We start from the raw sequence: 22,134 nt of genomic DNA, 5'->3' as shown, positions 1-22,134 counted from the left end.
TATATACATATATAAGAAGTGTGTAGATATGTGCTGTGTAGGCTGCATTGTTGATGTATGCCTAGTTGATGGGGAGAAAAGGGAAAAAAATCAATAAACATTGGAAAACAACAACAACAACAACAACAACAACAACAACAACAACACACGACACACACAAAAAAGCATTTTCTACACATCAGTAGTTTATACTGATACATTTTAACCTGCCTCCAATAAATATATAAATATATTTTTAAATATTATTTATTTATCATAAAAAAATATAAAATTTAAAAAGCAGCATATGAATATATTGTATTACAAAAGTTTATTAATTTTAATAAACAGATTTCAAATGCTGACAATATTCATTCATTTACTTTCCTTATTTTTCCTTTCCTTATTTTTATTTATCAGGGGTCACCACAGCGGAATGAATCGCCAACTTATCCAGCATATGTTTTACACAGCGGATGCCCTTCCAGCTGCAACCCAGCACTGGGAAACACTCATACACACTCATACACTATGGACAATTTAGTTTCTTCAATTCACCTATAGTGCATGTGTTTGGACTTTGGAGGAAACTGGAGCACCCAGAGGAAACCCATGCCAACACCGGGAGAACATGCAAACTCCACACAGAAACGCCAACTGACCCAGCCAGGGCTTGAACCAGCAACCTTCTTGCAGTGAGGCGACAGTGCTAACGACTGAGCCACTGTGTCACATGCTGACATTATTTCAATTATTAAATAATTATTTAGCAGGGTTTGCAGAAATAGGTAGAAAAAGTCATTTATTGTATATAAATATCCAGCATAATCAACAAATCAAAACAGTTGAGTGTTTACTTCATTTTATTTGGTCAGTAAAATCAGTGCATAATGTTCATATCAACACTCAAAAGAGAACATCGCCGTCTCTCAAACACACATACACACACATCACATTAACATTCATGTGCATTCAGTAAAAGCCAGATCAAATGTGATTTTGGTTAAAAAGCTGAAAAATCGAGAGGGGTCTGGCTGCAGACCTGGTGCAGTGCAATCTGAGCTGCATCGAGAGGGGTCTGGCTGCAGACCTGGTGCAGTGCAATCTGAGCTGCATCGAGAGGGGTCTGGCTGCAGACCTGGTGCAGTGCAATCTGAGCTGCATCAAAAGGGGTCTGGCTGCAGACCTGGTGCAGTGCAATCTGAGCTGCATCAAAAGGGGTCTGGCTGCAGACCTGGTGCAGTGCAATCTGAGCTGCATCGAGAGGGGTCTGGCTGCAGACCTGGTGCAGTGCAATCTGGGCTGCATCCAATGCTTTTTAAAGGGCTCACGTAACCCCACCCCTAACCCTACCCATCACAGTGACATCAATAGCCCAATTTGTGTGCATTGTGTCTGACATTGCATCGCTGAGTAATGCAATCTCAGCTTGCATCATAAAGGCTGCATCCAATGCTTTTTAATGTGCTCACCTAACCCCACCCCTAGTTAGGGAGGTTAGGATGATTCTAAGGGTCCACACAGTTTTGGGGCCCCCAGAGACATTATTAGGGGCCCAAACAACTTAACGCCCACCACTCCTCCCCCCCCCCCCCCTTTTATTTTCGTCCATGACAAGTCAAAGCACCTTCCCTCCCCAGTCTTCAATTTCATCCTGGAAACAGAATGCTGTGCCAGCACCATGCCTGCCCCACACAGTGACATCACTAACTCCCTTGAGTGCATTGTGTCAGACAGTGAGATATGCAGCCTCAGCTTGCATCATCAAGGCTGCATCCAGATACCATTGGAAAAATCAGTGCGTAATTACCAGTGCAATCCTGTGAATCTGATTAATTAGGCCTTGTAACTGCATTTTTATTATTGATTACAGTTCTGTGTACGCATATTTACTTTGCGCTACATTAATATTGTTCTCAGATTATAGGACTGTTGTTAGCAAATGTAAATGTCTATCTACAACTTTAATAAAAAAAGAAATCAGTCCTCCTGTCTCCGTATGCGTTCATCTATCAAGCTCCCTACCTAGACAGCATTGAGAAGTGCTTCAAAAAGATCAGCAAAATCCCCTTCAGTGCGCTTTCATTTGGCCAACAATTTTAAAAGCAGCATAATTATGCAACATATGGGCTACTGAGAAAACACCCAGCGATGTTTTGCTAATGTTCTCATGCTGTAACAATGCTATTTCTGAATGCTCTTTGTATTAATAAAGATATTTAAAAGATCTTTGTTATGTGACACAAACATCTCCTCATTCTGCAAACATTTAGTAGCATCAAATGTTTTGGTAAATTAAAAGGGCATTTGATTGATGCAGAATCTATTTTTGCCAGACAATATTACAGAGCAGTGGCCAGAAGTGCTTAAAAAGTTCTATAAGGTTTTTTTTCCTAAGGACTTTTAATTATAAGTTATTCAAGTGCTTCCAGTGAAGGTCGCACCACTACAAATTTGCCACTTTTAAGATCTGGATTCTTTGAAAATTAATGATCTTCACTGCCTCATTGATATACGAAATAAAGTGGGTCTCGGACCAGACAAGAAGCACTTCATTAAATTGAATTGTTCTGCGCCATATCCTAAAAATATGGAAATTTACACTCACCGGCCACTTTATTAGGCACACCTTACTAGTACTGGGTTGGACCCCCTTTTGCCTTCAGAACTGCCTTAATCCTTCGTGGCAGAGATTCAACAATCTACTGGAAATATTCCTCAGAGATTTTGCTCCATGTTGACATGATAACATCACACAGTTGCTGCAGATTTGCACATCCATGATGCCAATCTCCCGTTCCACCACATCCCAAAGCTGCTTTATTGTATTGAGCTCTGCTGACTGTGGAGGCCATTTGAGTACAGTGAACTCATTGTCATGCTCAAGAAACCAGTCTGAGATGATTGAGCTTCATGACATGGTGTGTTATCCTGCTGGAAGATGGAGACACTGTGCTCATAAAGGGATGGACATGGTCAGCAACAATACTCAGGTAGGCTGTGGTGTTAACACGATGCTCAATTGATACTAATAAGCCCAAAGTATGCAAAGAAAATCTCCCCCACACCATTACACCACCACCACCAGCCTGAACCGCTGATACAAGGCAGGATGATCCATGCTTTCATGTTGTTGATGCCAAATTCTGACCCGACCATCCGAATGTGTCAGCAGAAATGGAGACTCATCAGAGCAGCAACGTTTCTCCAATCTTCTATTGTCCAGTTTTGGTGAGTCTGTGTGAATTGTAGCCTCAGTTTCCTGTTCTTAGCTGACAGGAGCGGCACCCGGTGTGGTCTTCTGCTGCTGTAGCCCATCTGCCTCAAGGTTGGACGTGTTGTGTGTTCAGAGATGCTCTTCTGCAGACCTCGGTTGTAGCGAGTGCTTATTTGAGTTACTGTTGCCTTTCTATCAGCTGGAACCAGTCTGGCCATTCTCCTCTGACCTCTGGCATCAACATGGCATTTGTGCCCACAGAACTGCCGCTCACTGGATATTTCCTCTTTTCGGGCCATTCTCTGTAAACCCTAGAGATGGTTGTGCGTGAAAATCCCAGTAGATCAGCAGTTTCTGAAATATTCAGAGCAGCCCGTCTGGCACCAACAACCATGCTAGGATCAAAGTCACTTAAATCCCCTTTCTTCCCATTTCTGATGCTCGCTTTGAACTGCAGCAGATCATCCTGACCATGTCTACATGCCTAAATGCATTGAGCAGCTGCCATGCGATTGGTTGATTAGAAATTTGCGTCAACAAGCAGTTGGACAGGTGTACCTAATAAAGTGGCCAGTGAGTTTCAACGAAGTTTCAGCGCTTGCCTGCTGCTATTGACGAGGCTTGTGTAATAACGTGTGTCTGTAATCTCATTTTACGCTTGAAAAACTAAATGAGTGAATGAAAGTCTCATTAAAGTTAATTAAATTATAACGTCAATGCTGTTAAAGAAACCTTATGAAATTAAAAAGTCACATAAACCTTTTACCGGATGTAAAATTATAATTATTAGTAATAATAATTTATTATTAGTGGCTTAAAAACACTTGCTCTGCATAATAGGCTACCCAATAAGGAAGATTAAGTGACTTTAATCTGAAAAAATACGATTTATCACCACAAGTTTTGCTGTTAGCTGGCCGAGTTTGAACAGTGTTAATGCAACCAGACATAAAAAATGTAAACAAATCTTCTATATTCATAATAACCGCAAGACTTTGTAACTTTCATAACTGAAAACTGTAAAACGTGTCAGAGTGTCATCAAATTTTCTGGGAACATACTCAATTTTTTTTTTTAAATCTTCATTAATATATTTATTTTAGTTAAGATGCTGAATTAAAGCTTCCTGCAACTCACTAAACTCTGTAACAAAGTTAAAGCATTGAATTCCTCTTTTTAACGTTCAGACAAAAAGCTGATCTCAGGTCAGAATTCATATAAGACGAGAACTGCAGTAAAGTTTTATCACTGATCTGAGACCAGCAAATACAGTGGTGTGAAAAAGTGTTTGCCCCCTTAATTCTTTTTTTTTTTTTTTTTTTTGCTTGTATTTTTATTCTTTCATTAATTTTCCTTCTTCTTAGTCCCTTATTTATCAGGTGTCGCCATAGCGGAATGAACCACCAACTATTCCAGCATATTTTTTACACAGCGGATGCCCTTCCAGCTGCAACCCAATACTGGGAAACACTGGGAAAACTATGGGGTAAACCGGAGCACCCGAACGAAAACCCAAGCCAACAAGGGGAGAACATGCAAACTCCACACAGAAATGCCAACTGACCCAGCCGGGACCCAAACCAGCGACCTTCTTAATAATAAAAACCTTTATGTAAAACTGTTATTTTTGACTAATATTTAAGTTTGTTTGATCATCTGAAACATTAAAGTGTCAAGTCTGAAAATATAAGAATTCAATAAGGGGCAAACAGTTTTTCACATCACTGTAGGAGGCAATAATCTTTACATTCAGTAATGTCATTTAGCCAATTGGAAGTTGGTTATTTTTTTCTTCTTCATCCTCATCCTCACTGCACTCCCACCAGTTCAGTGATTGGGGGAGCGAACACCATGAGCTGCTGATAGTTGTTGAAGAAGAGACGCAGCCGGGACAGGTATGCGTCCTCCTGATACGGCAGCTTCTTCTCCTGCAGATACTCACACACGATGGGCTTCACCTGAGACACACACACACAGGTACACTTTCATCAGCACTGCATATAAATTATATTATGGTTTAGCATTTAAAATGACTCTTTATTTTGATACTATTTGCTGTATATATCACTTTAGCTTTAGTTTGTTTCATTAATGCTTTAGTTTAGCATTGACAGAACAAGAAAATCAGAGCACATCACAGCTGTCCTCAGGTCTTTACACTGGCTCCCAGCTACATTCAGAATAGATTTTAAAGTATTATTACTGGTCTATAAATCAGTAAATGGCCTAGGAGCTCAATACATTACAGATATGCTGACTGAATACAAACCCAACAGATCACTCAGATCTTTAGGATCATATGAACTAGGAATTCCAAGAGTTCAGTCAGAGCAGGGTGAATCGGCCTTTATCGACTAACAGCGCCCCCTACTGCTGGAATCAGCTTCCAGAAATGATCAGGGGCCTCATGTATCAACGCTGCGAACGCACAAAAACTTTGCCTACACCAGGTTTCACGCTCAGAATCGCTCACGTTTGGATTTACTAACGATGAACTGAACGTGGGAATGTGCGCAGCTCCACGGCAGCTTCTTGGCTGGCGTACGCACATTTTTTGTGCGTGTCTGTTTTATTTCCATTGGCGACTCCTAGAGGCAGTTGTGTTAAATTCTTCTCTACAAAGTGTCTGAGCCTTGCAATGGCAGCTGTATGAGACGGGTTCATCTAGCAGGTATATAAGGTTTCCATACCAAACATTTGACCAGCTAAACATTAAAGCACAATTTGCAGCGGTCGCCTGTTTTCCCAATGTCATCTGAGCGATCTACTGCACGCACATTGCTATAAAGACACTATCTGAAGATGAATTTGCATGCGTGAATCAGAAACATTTCCATTCAATAAATGTGCAAATAAAATATGATGCACAAACTTATTAATGATTCCTACTTGTCTTTCTCGTGATAAATAGTAGGCAAAATCTGATATGTAGCGGGGGGAAAAAAAGAAGAAAGAGTTCATCAGACGCTGGATTCGAACCGAGTTCATGCTCGAACGTGTCAAAACATGTTGACATGCGTTTCATGAGTTGCCCCACAGAGACAGTTAAGAATGATTCAACATTTTACACCTATAAATCACACTATTTCTTCTTTAGTTCACTCAGTGCGATGTTCAGACCCAACTGTGTTAACCGCATCAGCTAAACTCTCCCACTCTATTTTTTTCTTTTGTTGTTAATTCCGGAGGACAAACTTGCAAATAACACCGCTTTTCTCCGTTCTGCCTCCGAAAGCAGCACCTCCATTTCACATTCTGTTCAAAGTTTCTCTTTTGCCGTTGCTTTTTCGTTTGGTTTTGCCAAAGTAGAGTCATTAGCATATTCATACAGGGGAGGAGGCAGGGAGGGGTTTTGTGCTCGTGCATGTTGCATCTGAATTTTTTTCTGCGTACGCACATTTACAGCTTTGTGCGTACACAATGTTTTAGTATGATTTCCACGCAATGAGGCCTAGATGTGCTCCAACAAGCACATTCACATCAAGACTGAACACACATCTGTTTAGCTGTGCCTTTACTGAATGAGCATTGTGCTACGTCTGACAGATCACACGCAGTGGCGCAAAAAGGGGGTATGCAGTATATGCGGCGCATAGGGGCGCCACACATGGGGGGGGCGCCATTGTGCCAAAACTATTTTTAAAATTACCCTTATTAAAAGTTTTAAATAATAAAGATAAATAAATATGTTTTGTTAAAAAAAATATATTGCATTTTATAAAAATATAACATTGTTATTGTTTAATTCAAAATCATTTAACACAATAACATGCAGTCACACAGCCGAAAGTGTTCATGTAGATGTAACTGTTTAGATTTGCTTTTATTTTTATCAAAATAAACTGTCAAATCATACATAGTGTCAAAAGTTATAAGGTTAATCTGAAAATTTGTCTTTTATTATTAATTAATTAATTTAATTATTAGTTTGCCAAAATAAGAGGGATCACACAAAATTTGAACCCGCATACCCCTCAGTAAATGTGTAGTTGCGCCCCTGATCACACTATTGCCCATGCCCAATTATATCATCTTTGCATAAAATGACAAAAAACTAAGCACCACTTGTTTGAGGTGTTTGTAATGCAGCTTCTGTGGGTGCAGGACAGTAAATCTGATATTATTCTCTCTTCTGGCTGCCGTTATCAGTCTCACACTATTGTGTTCCTTTTTCTGAAAGTCTTGATAACACTATCATGGAGTTTTTATTTGATTATTTCAGCAATTAGGATTGTAAAATAATGAATTGTTGTACTCTCCCATTACAGTTTTTCTAGTTTGCTTTGACCTGGTTAAAGAAACTAGGTTCCTCTTCATTTTCATTATCACTATCCCAGCAGAGCAGAGGACCGGTCTTGCAAATGTGTAAACTCTTTCTCATTGGGTTGACACATTTTCCCCACCATTTTTCCAAACAGTTAACACAGATGTCATTCAAGCAGTCCAAACTCCATTGTTTTAGTTTTGGTAACCAAACAGAATCCATCTGTTCCTAACTATTAAAAACTACCAACATCAGTGTGAAATCACTGAAGCACCGGTTTGACACTCCTTCACACAAATCTTCAATTAGCCATCATTCTGCAAACCTTATAAAAACGATGGAAGGTCTGTGTTGTTCTGTGCCAGCATTGATGGAGGAGGTCAATATGGCTATGTCCTATACTCCCAATAGATTTGACTGTATATTAGTTTACATGTGTTTTCTCTAATATTTACAGTATTTTATTACTTTTGTCTGTTTTTTTTATATACAGTATTTCAGTTTTCAGCCACAGTTTGAAAAAAGTCATGAATTCAATATATATTCAATTAAAGCACATCTTATTCTTGATCCAATTCTTTGCAAAAAGGCGAATTTGACAGCCCAAATAGAGACAACAAATGCCATTGGCTATAAGCTACAATGGCAAGCAATGGTGGTGCATTTTGAGTTCTGTATTTTGTATTTTGTTGTCCATTGTGTAATGATTAATTGAAAGAGCTCATATACTTGTTTGCAAGTTGTGTAGTTTGAAGGTAAAACTAGCTTTTGTTGCATATGTTAAATGTTTTGACACGATATGTGCCTTTTGCAAGCAAAATGTGTCATTTTGACCATGAGTGCCGCTGTTTAGGCCTGTGTGTTAACTGTTTTGAAAATGTGGAGTTTCAGTTGACAACTACATCCAAGCAATCGAGAAAAACTGTAACTGCACTCTGAGTTTACCAACTTTGACCATTTCACTACTGAAAAACCCAGAAATGTGAAAAGGCTCCATTGGATGTATGAACACACACCTTCAGGCACATGTTGTCGGAGAGGAATGGGAAAAGGTGATGCTCCACATGGCAGTTGATGAGCGAGTGTCCGAAGGTCCAGTCCAGCAGTGGGTTTCGGGGGAGATTCAGGACTCCGTGTGTCATCTGATAGATGCGTTTGGGGCGACTAGTGGCAGAAAACATTGGCAGACCGATGTGCTGCAAACACAGAGACACACAATCTACACTTCACTACTGTACATAAGGACCTGTTAAAGCACTTGTACATTACATTTCATTTTAGTAAACATTTACACAACTTAAGGATTGCATCTGTTCATGACTCATAACTCACTGATTCAAACTCGAGTCTACAGTTAATGACTCACTGATTTAAATGATCCATTCAGAGTGAGTCTCCAGTTAATGGTTCACTGATTCAAACAATCCATTCATAGCAAGTCAACAGTTAATGATTCACTGATTCAAATGATCCATTCAGAGTGAGTCTCCAGTTAATGATTCACTGATTCAAACTAACCATTCAGAGTGAGTCTCTAGTTTATGATTCACTGATTCAAACGATCCATTCAGGGCAAGTTAACAGTTAATGATTCACTGATTCAAACGATCCATTCAGAGCAAGTCAGCAGTTATTGATTCACTGATTCAAACGATCCATTCAGAGCGAGTCTCCAGTTAACAACTCACTGATTCAAATGATCCATTCAGAACAAATCTCAAGTTAACAACTCACTAATTCAAATGATCCATTCAGAGCGAGTCTCCAATTAACAACTCACTTATTCCAATGATCAATTTAGAGTGAGTCTCTAGTTAACTATTAACTGATTCAAATTATTCATTCAGAATAAGTCTATAGCTAATGACTCATTGATTTAAATGGTTCATTTAGAGTGAGTATTTAGTTAATGACTCGTTGATTTGAAGAATCCATTTAGAGTGAGTATACAGTTAATATCTGTATATAAATATATAAATATATATATAAATATATATATTTATTTATATATTTATATTTATATATATACAGTATATAGCATTCTGTTTACATTTTGTTAAATTATGTTTTAGATAGAAGGTTATATAGCATATTTAGTTATTTTCAATTGTTTGCAGAGATTATTTATCATTAATTATTAGCATGATATCAGTATAATTCAGTTATCAGTATAGTTTGGGTTTGTGTCCTTAAGGCCTTGATTTGTGTATTTTATCCACCACAATATGTGTATGTACTGTATGTGTGTGTGCATGTGTGATCTCTAAAGGTCTGAAATGCCACAGAGACTCCCCCAACGCCACAGGGGGCCCAAACTAGAGCAAACGGCCTCAAACACAGCAGACAATGGCACAAATACAGTAACACAGCACATGTTACATAAGCGTGAACCAGAAACAAAGATCTCACACATGCTTTTGAGGTCTGCAAGCTGATGGCTGCCCTTTAGAAAGCTTCAAACCAGCAAAAATACCTCAGAGGATCAGCACAAACACAAAAGTACATTCTCCCTTTACTCTGGCTGGGAAAAAATCATGCATGAATTGTTCTCCACCGTTCTCCTTTTTAGCACGAGCGAACCCTGTGAACCTCAGTGAGCAGGAGAGGAGAACAAAGCCTGATTGAGGGGTCTCTGAGGGGAAACGGCGGAGGACACACACACATACACACACTGTGGGATGGACTCAAGCTCAATACACTCTTATGAGATGGAGAGAGCTGACAGAGTAATGTACTGCTGGGGGTTACTGTGTGACTTGACTAGTTGTTTCTGTTAGATTAAAACGCAGGGTTTTCTTAGAATAAATGGTATACACTATATTGTTTAAGTTGTTTATACAAGAAAAAAAGTTTCTTGGTGCATTGAAAAACTCAGACTGGTGCGTAAATAAATCTGGCATGCGCATTGAAAAAATGGTGAATTTAAAAACATTGGTGCATTGAAAAACTCAGATTGGTGCATTGAAAAACTCAGATTGGTGCATTGAAAAACTTAGATTGGTGCATTGAAAAACTCAGATTGGTGCATTGAAAAACTTAGATTGGTGCATTGAAAAACTTAGATTGGTGCATTGAAAAACTCAGATTGGTGCATTGAAAAACTTAGATTGGTGCATTGAAAAACTCAGATTGGTGCATTGAAAAACTCAGATTGGTGCATTGAAAAACTCAGATTGGTGCATTGAAAAACTTAGATTGGCGCATTGAAAAACTCAGATTGGCGCATTGAAAAACTCAGATTGGTGCATTGAAAAACTCAGATTGGTGCATTGAAAAACTCAGATTGGTGCATTGAAAAACTTAGATTGATGCATTGAAAAACTTAGATTGGTGCATTGAAAAACTCAGATTGGTGCATTGAAAAACTTAGATTGGTGCATTGAAAAACTCATAATGGTGCATTAAAAAAACTCATATTGGTGCACTGAAAAACTAAAATTGGTGCATTGAAAAACTCAGATTGGTGCATTGAAAAACAGATTGGTGCACTGAAAAACTCATATTGGTGCACTGAAAAACTCATTTGGTGCATTGAAAAACTCATATTGGTGCACTGAAAAACTTAGATTGGTGCATTGAAAAACTTAGATTGGTGCATTGAAAAACTCCTATTGGTGCATTGAAAAATAGATTGGTGCACTGAAAAACTCAGATTGGTGCACTGAAAAACTCTGAATGGTGCATTGAAAAATTCTGATTGGTGCATTGAAAAAATGGTAAATTTAAAAACTGAGATTGGTGGACTGAAAATCTGATTGGTGCAGTGAAAAAAAATCTGATCGGTGCATTGAAAAAATCTGTCAGGTTCACTAAAAACTGGTGAATTTAAAAACCGATTGGTGCATTAAAAAAATTCTGAATGGTACATTGAAAAAAAACTAATTGGTGCATTGAAAAACTCTGATATGTGCATTGAAAAATGACTTGATTAGTTGTTTTTGTTAAATTAAAACTCAAGTTCAAGACCAGAATTAGTTTGAGCCATGCACAGGCAGATTATTTTAGATCTTTTTTCTGAGCATGTAAAAATAACTAAAGATTATTGGTGAAAATAATGTAATTTAATTATTAATATTTAATTATGTTTATTGATATTTTCTGACAATGGATAAAACCTGCAGAAATGCTTCTACTGATGTATAATATTTTCTTAGGATAAAAAGTATACACTACATTGTTTGAGTTGTTTATGCAAGAAAAAAATTTGATTGCTGCATTAAAAAACTTGCTGTATTACAAAATATCTGGCAGGTAGATTGAAAAACAGACTGATGCACTGAAAAACCTTGATTGGTGCATTAAAAATGACTTTACAAGTTCAGCTTTAGGACCAGAATAACAACAGATTGAACCCTGCACAGACTGAATGTTTCCCGAGCATGCAAAAATAACTTAAGATTAGTGGTGAAAACAATAAAATTTATATTTTTTCGAGGATGGAAATAACAAGCAAACAGGCAAAAACTGCTGTGTGTTATTTTCTCAAGATAAATGGTATACACTGATAAATGATGTGATCACATTTTAAGATCTAGCATCTAAAAGATTTTAAGCCCACAAACAAACAAAACTTACAGACAGCTGCTTTATAAAGCTCTTGACCCTGTAAAAAGTGCACTTTAAGGTGTGTAGTTTTGGGATGGGCTAGCTAATTCAATAGTGTGTGATGCAATCATATCAAACAAATGCAGAAAGTAATTGTAATATTTTGAAAATCAGGTGTATGAACAAACAACAAATGGTGGAATATCTGACCTGAAAGATGTTGACGTGTATGTAGGGCAGCGAGAACATTGCTCGACATAGATGCATGACAATCAGACAAGAGCTCCACGACAGTCCAGATACACTCCTGAGCAAGTAATACTGAGAGAAAAAACCAACAAACACACACACGATGGTCCGTACGATCTGGAACACAGACTGACCCTTCAGCTGACCTGAAAACACATCACAAAGGTTTTACTAATGATGAAACTGTACTCTAAAAATGCTGTGGGTTGTTTCAAGTCAACTTTAGGTTAAAAATTGGCAAACCCAGTGATACTGATGAATAAAAAAAATCCATACAATTTTTAATTCAGCAGATGGTTTTGTCCTAATTGATCCCAAAGGTGGCCTGAATTAACCAAAACGGGTTTATTTGTTGTTCTACATCTATCCAAAAGTAAAAACAACACACACACACACACACACACACACACACACGCACACACACACACACACACACACACACACACACACACACACACACACACACACACACACACACACACACACACACACACACACACACACACACACACACACACACACACTGAATTAAATTTTGCATTAAAATATCTGGTGGATGCATTGAAAAACTCTGATTGGTTCATTAAAAAGTGATTGGTGCATTGAAAAACTCTGATTGGTGCATTGAACAACAGATTGGTGCAATGAACAGCTGATTGGTGCATTGAAAAACTCTGATTGGTGCATTGAACAACAGATTGGTGCATCGAAAAACTCTGATTGGTTAATTGAAAAACTGATTGGTGCATTGAACAACTGATTGGTGCATTAAACAACTGATTGGAGCATCAAAAAACTCTGATTGGTTAATTGAAAAACTGATTGGTGCATTGAAAAACTCTGATTGGTGCATTGAAAAGCTCTGATTTATGCATTGAAAAACTCTGATTGGTGCATTAAAAAACTCTCATTGGTGCATTGAAAAGCTCTGATTGGTGCATTGAAAAACTCTGATTGGTGCATTGAAAAAACTCTGATTGGTGCATTGAAAAGCTCTGATTTATGCATTAAAAAACTCTGATTGGTGCATTGAAAAGCTCTGATTGGTGCATTGAAAAGCTCTGATTGGTGCATTGAAAAACTCTGATTGGTGCATTGAAAAGCTCTGATTGGTGCATTGAAAAACTCTTATTGGTTAATTGAAAAACTGATTGGTGCATTGAACAACTGATTGGTGCATCAAAAAGCTCTGATTGGTGCATTGAAAAACTGATTGGGGTTTTGAAAAACTCAGGGTAGTACGTTGAAAAAATTAGATTGGCGCATTGAATATCTCGAGCTGGTGCACTGAAATGCTCACCAAGTGCGACAATAGGAGTGATGATGGGGACGGCGAGGGGCGCAATAAACAGGTAGACGGATCGTGGCAGGAAGGGTATTTTCCAGGTGCTGGAGTCTCCCAAACCGATGACATTAGTGTGAGCGTGATGCATCTTCACATGAGCCTGAACACCAGCCCGTGCAGAGAACGACCCACACACCTGATACACAGACCCAGAGACACACACACTTCAACATTCACACAACAGTAACTGAAAATATTACATTACATTGGGTGGAACTTTCCATTTAAAGTAATAGTAGGAGAAAACAATTTTTATCCCACCAAAACACACACAAAAAATACTAAAATACAAAACAAACACTAAAGCCCAGTAAATATAGTAGATGTGTGTGCAAACTGTTACCCTGGAATATGATCAGCATTATGACTCACTTTTACATTCTTGAGAGGATGAAGACGGTAAATGGCTGTAAATCCTTTTAATCTTAAAGTTAATTCATGAAGAATTAATCGCTAAATTCTTTCCATTCTTTGGCATTTACATGTTGCAGAGAATTATCAGCACTGGAGACACACCGCACTGAAAACACAACTGATTTAGACATTATAAACTGACTGTGGGTGTTTTTAAGTTGCTGTTTATAAGGTTTAAAAAGAAAGTCTGCATAGTTAAACTACAAATTTCATCATTCACCACATGGATATTGGCCAGTTGTGGTAAATATTAATAGTTCTGAACTCTCTGTTTTTCACCACAGAAATTATAATATTTACAATTAATTATTACAGTTTATCTACACTCACCGGCCACTTTATTAGGTACACCTAACTAGTACCAGGTTGGACCCCTTTTGCCATCAGAACTGCCTAAATCCTTCATGGCATAGATTCCACAACGTACTAGAAATATTCCTCAGAGATTTTGCTCCATATTGACATGATAGCATCACACAGTTGCTGCAGATTTGTCGGCTGCACATCCATGATGCCAATATCACGTTCCACCACATCCCAAAGCTGCTCTATTGGATTGAGATCTGCTGACTGTGGAGGCCATTTGAACACAGTGAACTCATTGTCATGTTCAAGAAACCAGTCTGAGATGATTGAGCTTTATGACATGGTGCGTTATCCTGCTGGAAGTAGCCATCAGAAGATGGAGACACTGTGCTCATAAAGGGATGGACATGGTCAGCAGCAATACTCAGGTAGGCTGTGGTGTTGACACCATGCTCAATTGGTACTAATGGACCCAAAATGTGCCAAGAAAATCTCCCCCACACCATTACACCACCAGCACCAGCCTAAACTGTTGATGCAAAGCAGGATGGATCCATGCTTTCATGTTGTTGATGCCTAATTCTGACCCGACCATCTGAATGTGTCAGCAGAAATGGAGACTCATCAGAGCAGGCAACGTTTCTCCAATCTTCTATTGTCCAGTTTTGGTGAGTCTGTGTGAATTGTAGCCTCAGTTTCCTGTTCTTAGCTGACAGGAGCGGCACCCGGTGTGGTCTTCTGCTGCTGTAGCCCATCCGCCTCAAGGTTGGACGTGTTGTGTGTTCAGAGATGCTCTTCTGCAGAGCTCGGTTGTAAAGAGTGCTTATTTGAGTTACTGTTGCCTTTCTATCAGCTGGAACCAGTCTGGCCATTCTCCTCTGACCTCTGGCATCAACAAGGCATTTGCGCCCAGAGAATCACTGGATATTTCCTCTTTGTCAGACCATTCTCTGTAAACCCTAGAGATGCTTGTGCGTGAAAATTCCAGTAGATTAACAGTTTCTGAAATACTCAGAGCAGCCCGTCTGGCACCGACAACCATGCCATGTTCAAAGTCACTTAAATACTCTTTCTTCCCCATTCTGATGCTCAGTTTGAACTGCAGCAGATCGTCTTTACCATGTCTGCATGCCTAAATGCATTGAGTTGCTATAATGATTAAAAATTTTTGTCAACGAGCAGTTGGACAGGTGTACCTAATAAAGTGGCCGGTGAGTGTATATCTCTTACATTGTTCAACAGCAACATTAATATAGAAATCTAGTATAGTGCAAAACTCACTTTCATAAACAGTTTAAACAGTTTTGTGGCAAGAGTGTGTGAATATAACCTGTCAAAATGTATACATTTAGGTTTTATAATCAGACTTGATAAAAACCCTACTGAAAAAAACATCTTAAACCAGCCTAGGCTGGTTGGCTGGTTTTAGCTGGTTGACCAGGCTGGTTTTAGAGGGGTTTTGGCCATTTCCAGGCTGGTTTCCCGCCATTTCCAGCCTGGTCTTGGCTGGTCAGGCTGGGAGATGACCAGCTAAAACCAGCTTGACCAGCCTTGCCAGGCTGGAAGCCCAGCCGAAACCAGCTATGTCCAGCTTAAACCAGGCCGGTCAAGCTGGTTTTAGCTGGATTTAGTTGGTCATTTTCCAGCCTGACCAGCTAAGACCAGGCTGGAAATGACTGAAAACCAGCCTGGAAATGGCCAAAACCCCTCTAAAACCAGCCTGGTCGACCAGCTAAAACCGGCCAACCAGCCTAGGCTGGTTTAAGCTGGATTTTTCAGCAGGGAACAGTCTGCAGAAACACTTTGATTGACATTCTTCCTTTTCACATGTCATTAGAGGGGCAAAGCCCCGCCCACTAGTGAATATCTCTCACTAAACAGCCCTGAGTGAGAAGCAGCCGTCTGTCCATTAGCCATTAGAGTGTTTGAGCTGCTGAAGATAATGTCAGCGTAGACTAACAGGATTATAGATGTGAAGTTTTAGATGAAGCACAAATGAACAGCGACAGGAGTCTCCATAGACTGACACATCTCACATTTTCACAGAGATAACGTTGGCCCGGTCTTGAATCTGCCACTATGCTGACACAGGCATTTATAGCTCCGCCCTCTTCTAAAAAGAGCACAATCTCATTTGAATTTAAAGCAACAGTCACCGAAATAACACAATTGAGATCAAAGCCTAAAAGGGTCAGTTTCTGAGAGTTAAAACACATTATTTGTGGTGTATTTCGAGCTGAAACTTCACACACACACACACACACACACACACACACACACACACACACACACACACACACACACACACACACACACACACACACACACACACACACACACACACACACTCTAGAGACAGAGACTTATATTAAATCTTGTAAAAAGGGGCATAATATAAAATTTGCTTATATTATTGCCTTCAGCTGAACAGTATTATCCTCTATTCTCTGTTGTGTGTTTTTCACCTCGATGAAGAAGACGGCCCAGAAGTCTGTCCAGGCTGGAGACTCGCTAAGGGCCCCGTGACTGGCCAGATGAGTCCCTTTCACAGTGATGGCGGCATGAGCAAAGCCCATGATCAGCAGACCCAGCAGAAAACACAGCGGCTCCGATGAAGACAACAGCAGAAAGCCTGAACACAAGAGAAGCACATCACTGACAGCTCTTTCCAGTCTACAACATGTCTGACTGGGACTAAAAAGAGAGAGCATATTACTCTAGTCTTACAGTCTTTACACCAGCTGGCCGCCTGTTCATTTTGGAGTTGAGTTTAAAATTGTACTATTTGTTTTTAAATAACATTGACAAATTAACAGCACAACTCTCGTTTATCTCTGTGAGCTACTGATTAGGCATGTGCCAGTGTAAGATTCTGACAGTATGATAACCTTGGATTAAAACATCACAGTTTCACGGTATTGTGATTACTGTTCTAAAATATGATCCTTTTAAACATCTGATTAATAAACTACTTTCCCCCCCTGTAAGTGCTGTTATAAAGCATTTGTGCATAATCACACATTTATTTTACATATTTGTTTCATATTTTATTCTTTAGTGATTTAAGGTGCTAGTATTTTGTATTAATTTAGCTGAAGTGTATTTATAAATGTAAATGTGTTAAAAAGGTTTAAATGTGTTATTATTTCATATGTTGTAGTTGAAGACATTTATTATGGAAACATGTCACTTTGAGGAAATGACGTGTAATGTGAGTGACTTGTTTATGGATCCCCGGATAGAGTGACGATGATCAGACGCATGTCAGTGCTGTGTAAAGTTACAAGTGTTTAAGAAGCTTTAAGTTGCTGCTGTAATCAGTCAAAAGGACAGTGAAGAAGATTTTATTAATCAAAGGACCCTGTTTTCATGACAAGCGACCAACGAGGTATTTGTTTTGCTTAATAATGTATTAGATAATCGTAGTTGGTATTATTTCTTATACGTTTGTACTGTGTTCATTTACTAATACAGTTCTCACAGCCGCAAAGCACATTATGGACGACCTTAAATAAACGCCGTTCTGGAGAAACAACCTGTGTCTGTGTTGTTGTGAAGAGAGTTACACCCCCACTGAACACAATATATTTTAATTTAAGAAACATTTAAAATATTTCAGAGCAGTAAGCATTCATTCATTACATTTTTTCTTCAGGTTAGTCCCTTATTTATCAGAGGTCGCCACAGCAGAATGAATTTCGCTTTACACAGACTAATTCGCCTTAAGAATAACAATGTGAGCTAACAAAATAAAGGTTTTGATTTTATGCTGACTTCAAAGGCTTATCAATGCTTAATCGTAGACTCTCAACAAACCCTGAATCATGAATTTATATTCATTCATTCATTCATTCATTTTCTTGTCGGCTTAGTCCTTTTATTAATCTGGGGTCACCACAGTGGAATGAACCGCCAACTTATCCAGCACGTTTTTACGCAGCGGATACCCTTCCTGCCGCAAGCCATCTCTGGGAAACATCCACACACACACATACATACACACACACACACTACAGACAATTTAGCCTACTCAATTCACCTGTACCGCATGTCTTTGGACTAAGGGGGAAACCGGAGCACCCGGAGGAAACCTACGCGAACGCAGGGAGAACATGCAAACTCCACACAGAAGCGCCAACTGAGCCGAGGTTCTAACCAGCGACCCAGAGACATTCTGTTTTTTTTTTTTTTTTTTTAATAATTATTTTTTAGGGGTTTTTCACCTTTATTTTGATAGGACAGTAGAGAATTCAGACAGGAAAGCACTGGGAGCAGAGAGAGGGAAAGGATCGGCAAAGGACCTCGAGACGGGAATCGAACCCAGGTCGCCACGAGCACACTGGTGCTATATGTCAGCGCGCAGTACCACTAGGCTACTGGCGCCACCCAGAGACGTTTTTGCTGTGAGGTGACAGCACTACCTACTGTGACACTGCTTCACCAATTTATAATCATATTTAGTTGAATTAAAAACGTGTATTTTTAATTTATCCTGTTATTTTTTATGCATTTTATTAATGCATTTAAAAATTGTAAGATAGCAAATGCATTTTAAACTGACAGAAACCATTTTTAATAACTATCATGGATTATAATTAATAATTACATAGAAATGTACAGCTTATTTTAGTACAGGTAAACAAATGAGACCTTATTGTAAAGTGATACCAAGATAGCTATTTCATATTAAGCCTAATAAATGTTTACAATTAATAATAATATATAATAATACATAAAATAAATACCAACAATATGCTTAAAAATATAGCTTTTAAATTAATTATAAACAAATTAATATTTCATATAAATATAAATACATTAAGCAATTTGCCAAGGATTTATTTATTTTTAATTAGTTTGATCTTTAATCTAAGAATATTTAATAAATCTTCAATGATTATATTACAAATGTTGATTATGCAATACTTTACTCAATCCTGCTTATTTTAAATCAGTTTTTGTTTCATAATTATTATTTTAAAATATTTGTTCTACATTGTTTACATCACGTTTAGGTGAAATAATATATACAGAATAGCCAATTTTCATCCAGCTATTGTACTGTAGATATTGAGTAGAATCTTTGTAGTATCTTCATTCATTTTCCTTTAGCTTAGTCCACTCATACACTACGGCCAATTTAGTGTATTCAATTCCACTATAGCGCATGTGTTTATATGTGTGCGGGAAATCGGAGCACCCGAAGGAAACCCATGCCAACACGGGGAGAACATGCAAACTCCACACAGAAATGCCAACTGACCCAGTTGGGACTCAAACCAGTGACCTTCTTGCTGTAAGGCTGATGAGCCACCTGCGCCGCCTGTAGTAACTTCACTCAAATGCAAACAAACTGCACTGAATTGAATTAAAAGATCATTCTGCGTGGGATCATATAGTCTCTCTCTGAAAGACGAGTCAGGGGTTTGAGTGCTGAGGGGAAACTGGATCTGCCCAATGGGAGAGCAGCAACCGGTCACCATGACAACCAGCACCACAGGAGCGCCTCGGTCAGTAGGATATGAACTATGTTCAACATCTGAAATATATGAACGCTTTAATATACCAACAAGCTGCTTAGTAAAGTCAGAAGTCAAAGAGGACTTGGCAAACGACTGGAGTTTCAGTTTCTGTGTGAGTGTTGAAGCACTGACCCAATAACCTGCTGGCACACACAGACTAAACAGCTAAACTAATTGTTCTCAATGAGCCAAACACTCCCTGTGAATAACACCACACACCTCTCAGACACATGATTAGATAATAAGCCTCAATAATAGGAATATTTTTTCCATTTAGTTTAATAACTAACTCCAACTGATTATTATTTTTTATCTTTGTCATGATTACAGAGCATAATATTTCACTAGAATTTTTTATTAAAATTTATTTTATGTTTATTATTAACACTCGAGTACAATCATACAATATTTCTTTTTTTGTAATTATTTTTAGGGGGTTTTCACCATTAATTTGGATAGGATAGTGGAGGTTATAGACAGGAAAGTATTGGGAGCAGAGGGAGAGAACACAGACTCATTCTGAAAACGTAGTCTTGTGGACATTTCTGGAGACCGAGAAATACGTCCCGGGAGGTACATACTTTTGCAGTTTTTGTTTTCACAAATGATGTAGCCGGAGATACATATGGCTGCATTTCATTTTTTAAACGAACACTACGGGGCGTTGTGATGCTGTTCCTTTTCGTGCTTACTGGCTGACCGCTTACTTCCGTGTGGAGGGCTTTCCGTTGCAACCAGTTTGTCCAGTTAGCTCATTGTGCATGTAGGCGGACTTGAGGCGCAGAGAGGAGTTGACCACAACGACGTCGGGGTTCGAGTCCGGGGATGAGCGGTTTCAGAAATCAGGTAAGACAAAAACAGAACCCAAAAAATAAAATGAACGGGTGAATAACAGGATGAGAATGTGGTAAAATCCGAAAAAGTTGTAAAATCAGACAAGGGCTTTTCTTTTTCTAGACGGCTTTAGTAAATTGTTGGTTGGGTTTAGGGAAGTAAGCAGGTGGGAGGGTCAATCAATAAAACTGATTGGGTTTAGGGAAGAAGGAGGATGGGTCAGTCGATTGGCCGGTCGACCAGTCAGTCAGACAGACAGTCAGTCGACAGCGGTCTCGGGTGGGTTTACGTGAGAAGAGCGGGCACGAATTTTGAGATATGAAAAAGCGCACACACTGGCCTGTCGTGGGTTCCTGAAAACAAAAACTGCAAAAATACGTACCTCCCAGGACATATTTTGCGGTCTACAGAAATGTCCACTAGATTACATTTTCAGAATGAGCCTGGGTTAGAGAGAGAAGAAGGGTCGGCAAAGGACCTTGAGCCGGGAATTGAACTCGGGTCATCGTGAGCACCATGGTGCTATATGTGAAGTAACAATCTCAGTATTAGACCTTAAATGACATACAATTTGAATACATTATTGCCAGGTGTACTTACTATTCATTAATGAATGAATGAATGAATGAATGAATGAATGAATGAATGAATCCATTCATTCATTCATTATTTTCCTTCAGCTTAGTTTCTTTATTCATCAGGGGTCACCACAGAGAAATGAACCACCAACTATTCCAGCATCTGGTTTACACAGCAGAGGCCAACACAGTACTAGGAAACATCCATACAAACTCAATTACACTCCGAAGCACCCGGAGGAAACCCAAGCCAACATGGGGGCATCCACTGTGTAAAACATATGCTGGATATGTTGGCGGTTCATTCCGCTGTGGAGACCCCCTGATAAATAAGAGACTAAACCAAAGGAAAATGAATGAAAATCCGCTTGTCTGAAATATAATCAATGCATTTTCTACATTTTCCCAGAAATATATCCTACAAGTTGACTACAGAAGTAGCTTGGTCACTCTTGTTGACAACAGAAGGTTGCTCTTGTTGTAGCCATTTGGTGTGATTGCTTTTAACTAGACATTTTGTGTGACATTTAAAGGCTTACCTAGATTAATTAGGGTAAAGTTAGGGTAATTAGGCAAGTCAATGTATAACAGTGGTTTGTTCAGGAGAAAATAAAAGACAAAATATTGCTGAAAGGGCTAATAATATTGACCTTAAAATGGCTTTAAAACAATTAAAAACTGCTTTCATTCTAGCCTAAATAAAACAAATAAGACTTTCAGATTTTCTTCAGAAGAAACAAATATTGGTATCATTTTATTTTGATGGTTCCTTTAATGCATTTTGTTGAATTTAAGTTACACTGCATGGCAACTATTCTCATTACACTGTAAGTAGACTGTTAGGGTTAAGGTTAGGGTTAGTGTAAGTTGCCATACTGTAC

The 22,134-nt window shown here is 38.8% G+C and overlaps 1 protein-coding gene and 1 long non-coding RNA gene across 2 annotated transcripts in view; one reads left to right on the top strand and one right to left on the bottom strand.

Annotated features, from left to right (window-relative positions):
• The first annotated feature begins 765 nt into the window (after positions 1 to 765).
• LOC147841585 (uncharacterized) lies at positions 766 to 15,162 on the top strand. Its single transcript, XR_015504736.1, has 3 exons — positions 766 to 1,029; positions 1,271 to 2,972; positions 14,748 to 15,162. It is a non-coding gene; the product is annotated as an uncharacterized LOC147841585 (long non-coding RNA).
• fads6 (fatty acid desaturase 6) overlaps positions 3,697 to 22,134 on the bottom strand; it is a 19,347-nt gene continuing 909 nt past the window's right edge. The window contains exons 2-6 of the mRNA XM_087277082.1: positions 16,785 to 16,951; positions 13,555 to 13,735; positions 12,216 to 12,400; positions 8,477 to 8,656; positions 3,697 to 5,154 (exon numbers count right to left, since the gene is read on the bottom strand). Of these exons, the coding sequence (XP_087133208.1) occupies positions 5,005 to 5,154; positions 8,477 to 8,656; positions 12,216 to 12,400; positions 13,555 to 13,735; positions 16,785 to 16,951 (863 nt within the window). The 3' untranslated portion in view covers positions 3,697 to 5,004. The remainder of the gene's footprint in view (positions 5,155 to 8,476; positions 8,657 to 12,215; positions 12,401 to 13,554; positions 13,736 to 16,784; positions 16,952 to 22,134) is intronic.

Source organism: Danio rerio, chromosome 12, assembly GCF_052040795.2.
Source record: "Danio rerio strain M-AB ecotype USA chromosome 12, GRCz13ab, whole genome shotgun sequence".
NCBI lineage: Eukaryota > Metazoa > Chordata > Actinopteri > Cypriniformes > Danionidae > Danio > Danio rerio.
The sequence above is the reverse complement of the archived record's forward strand: the minus strand, read 5'-3'. Positions and strand labels throughout refer to the sequence as shown.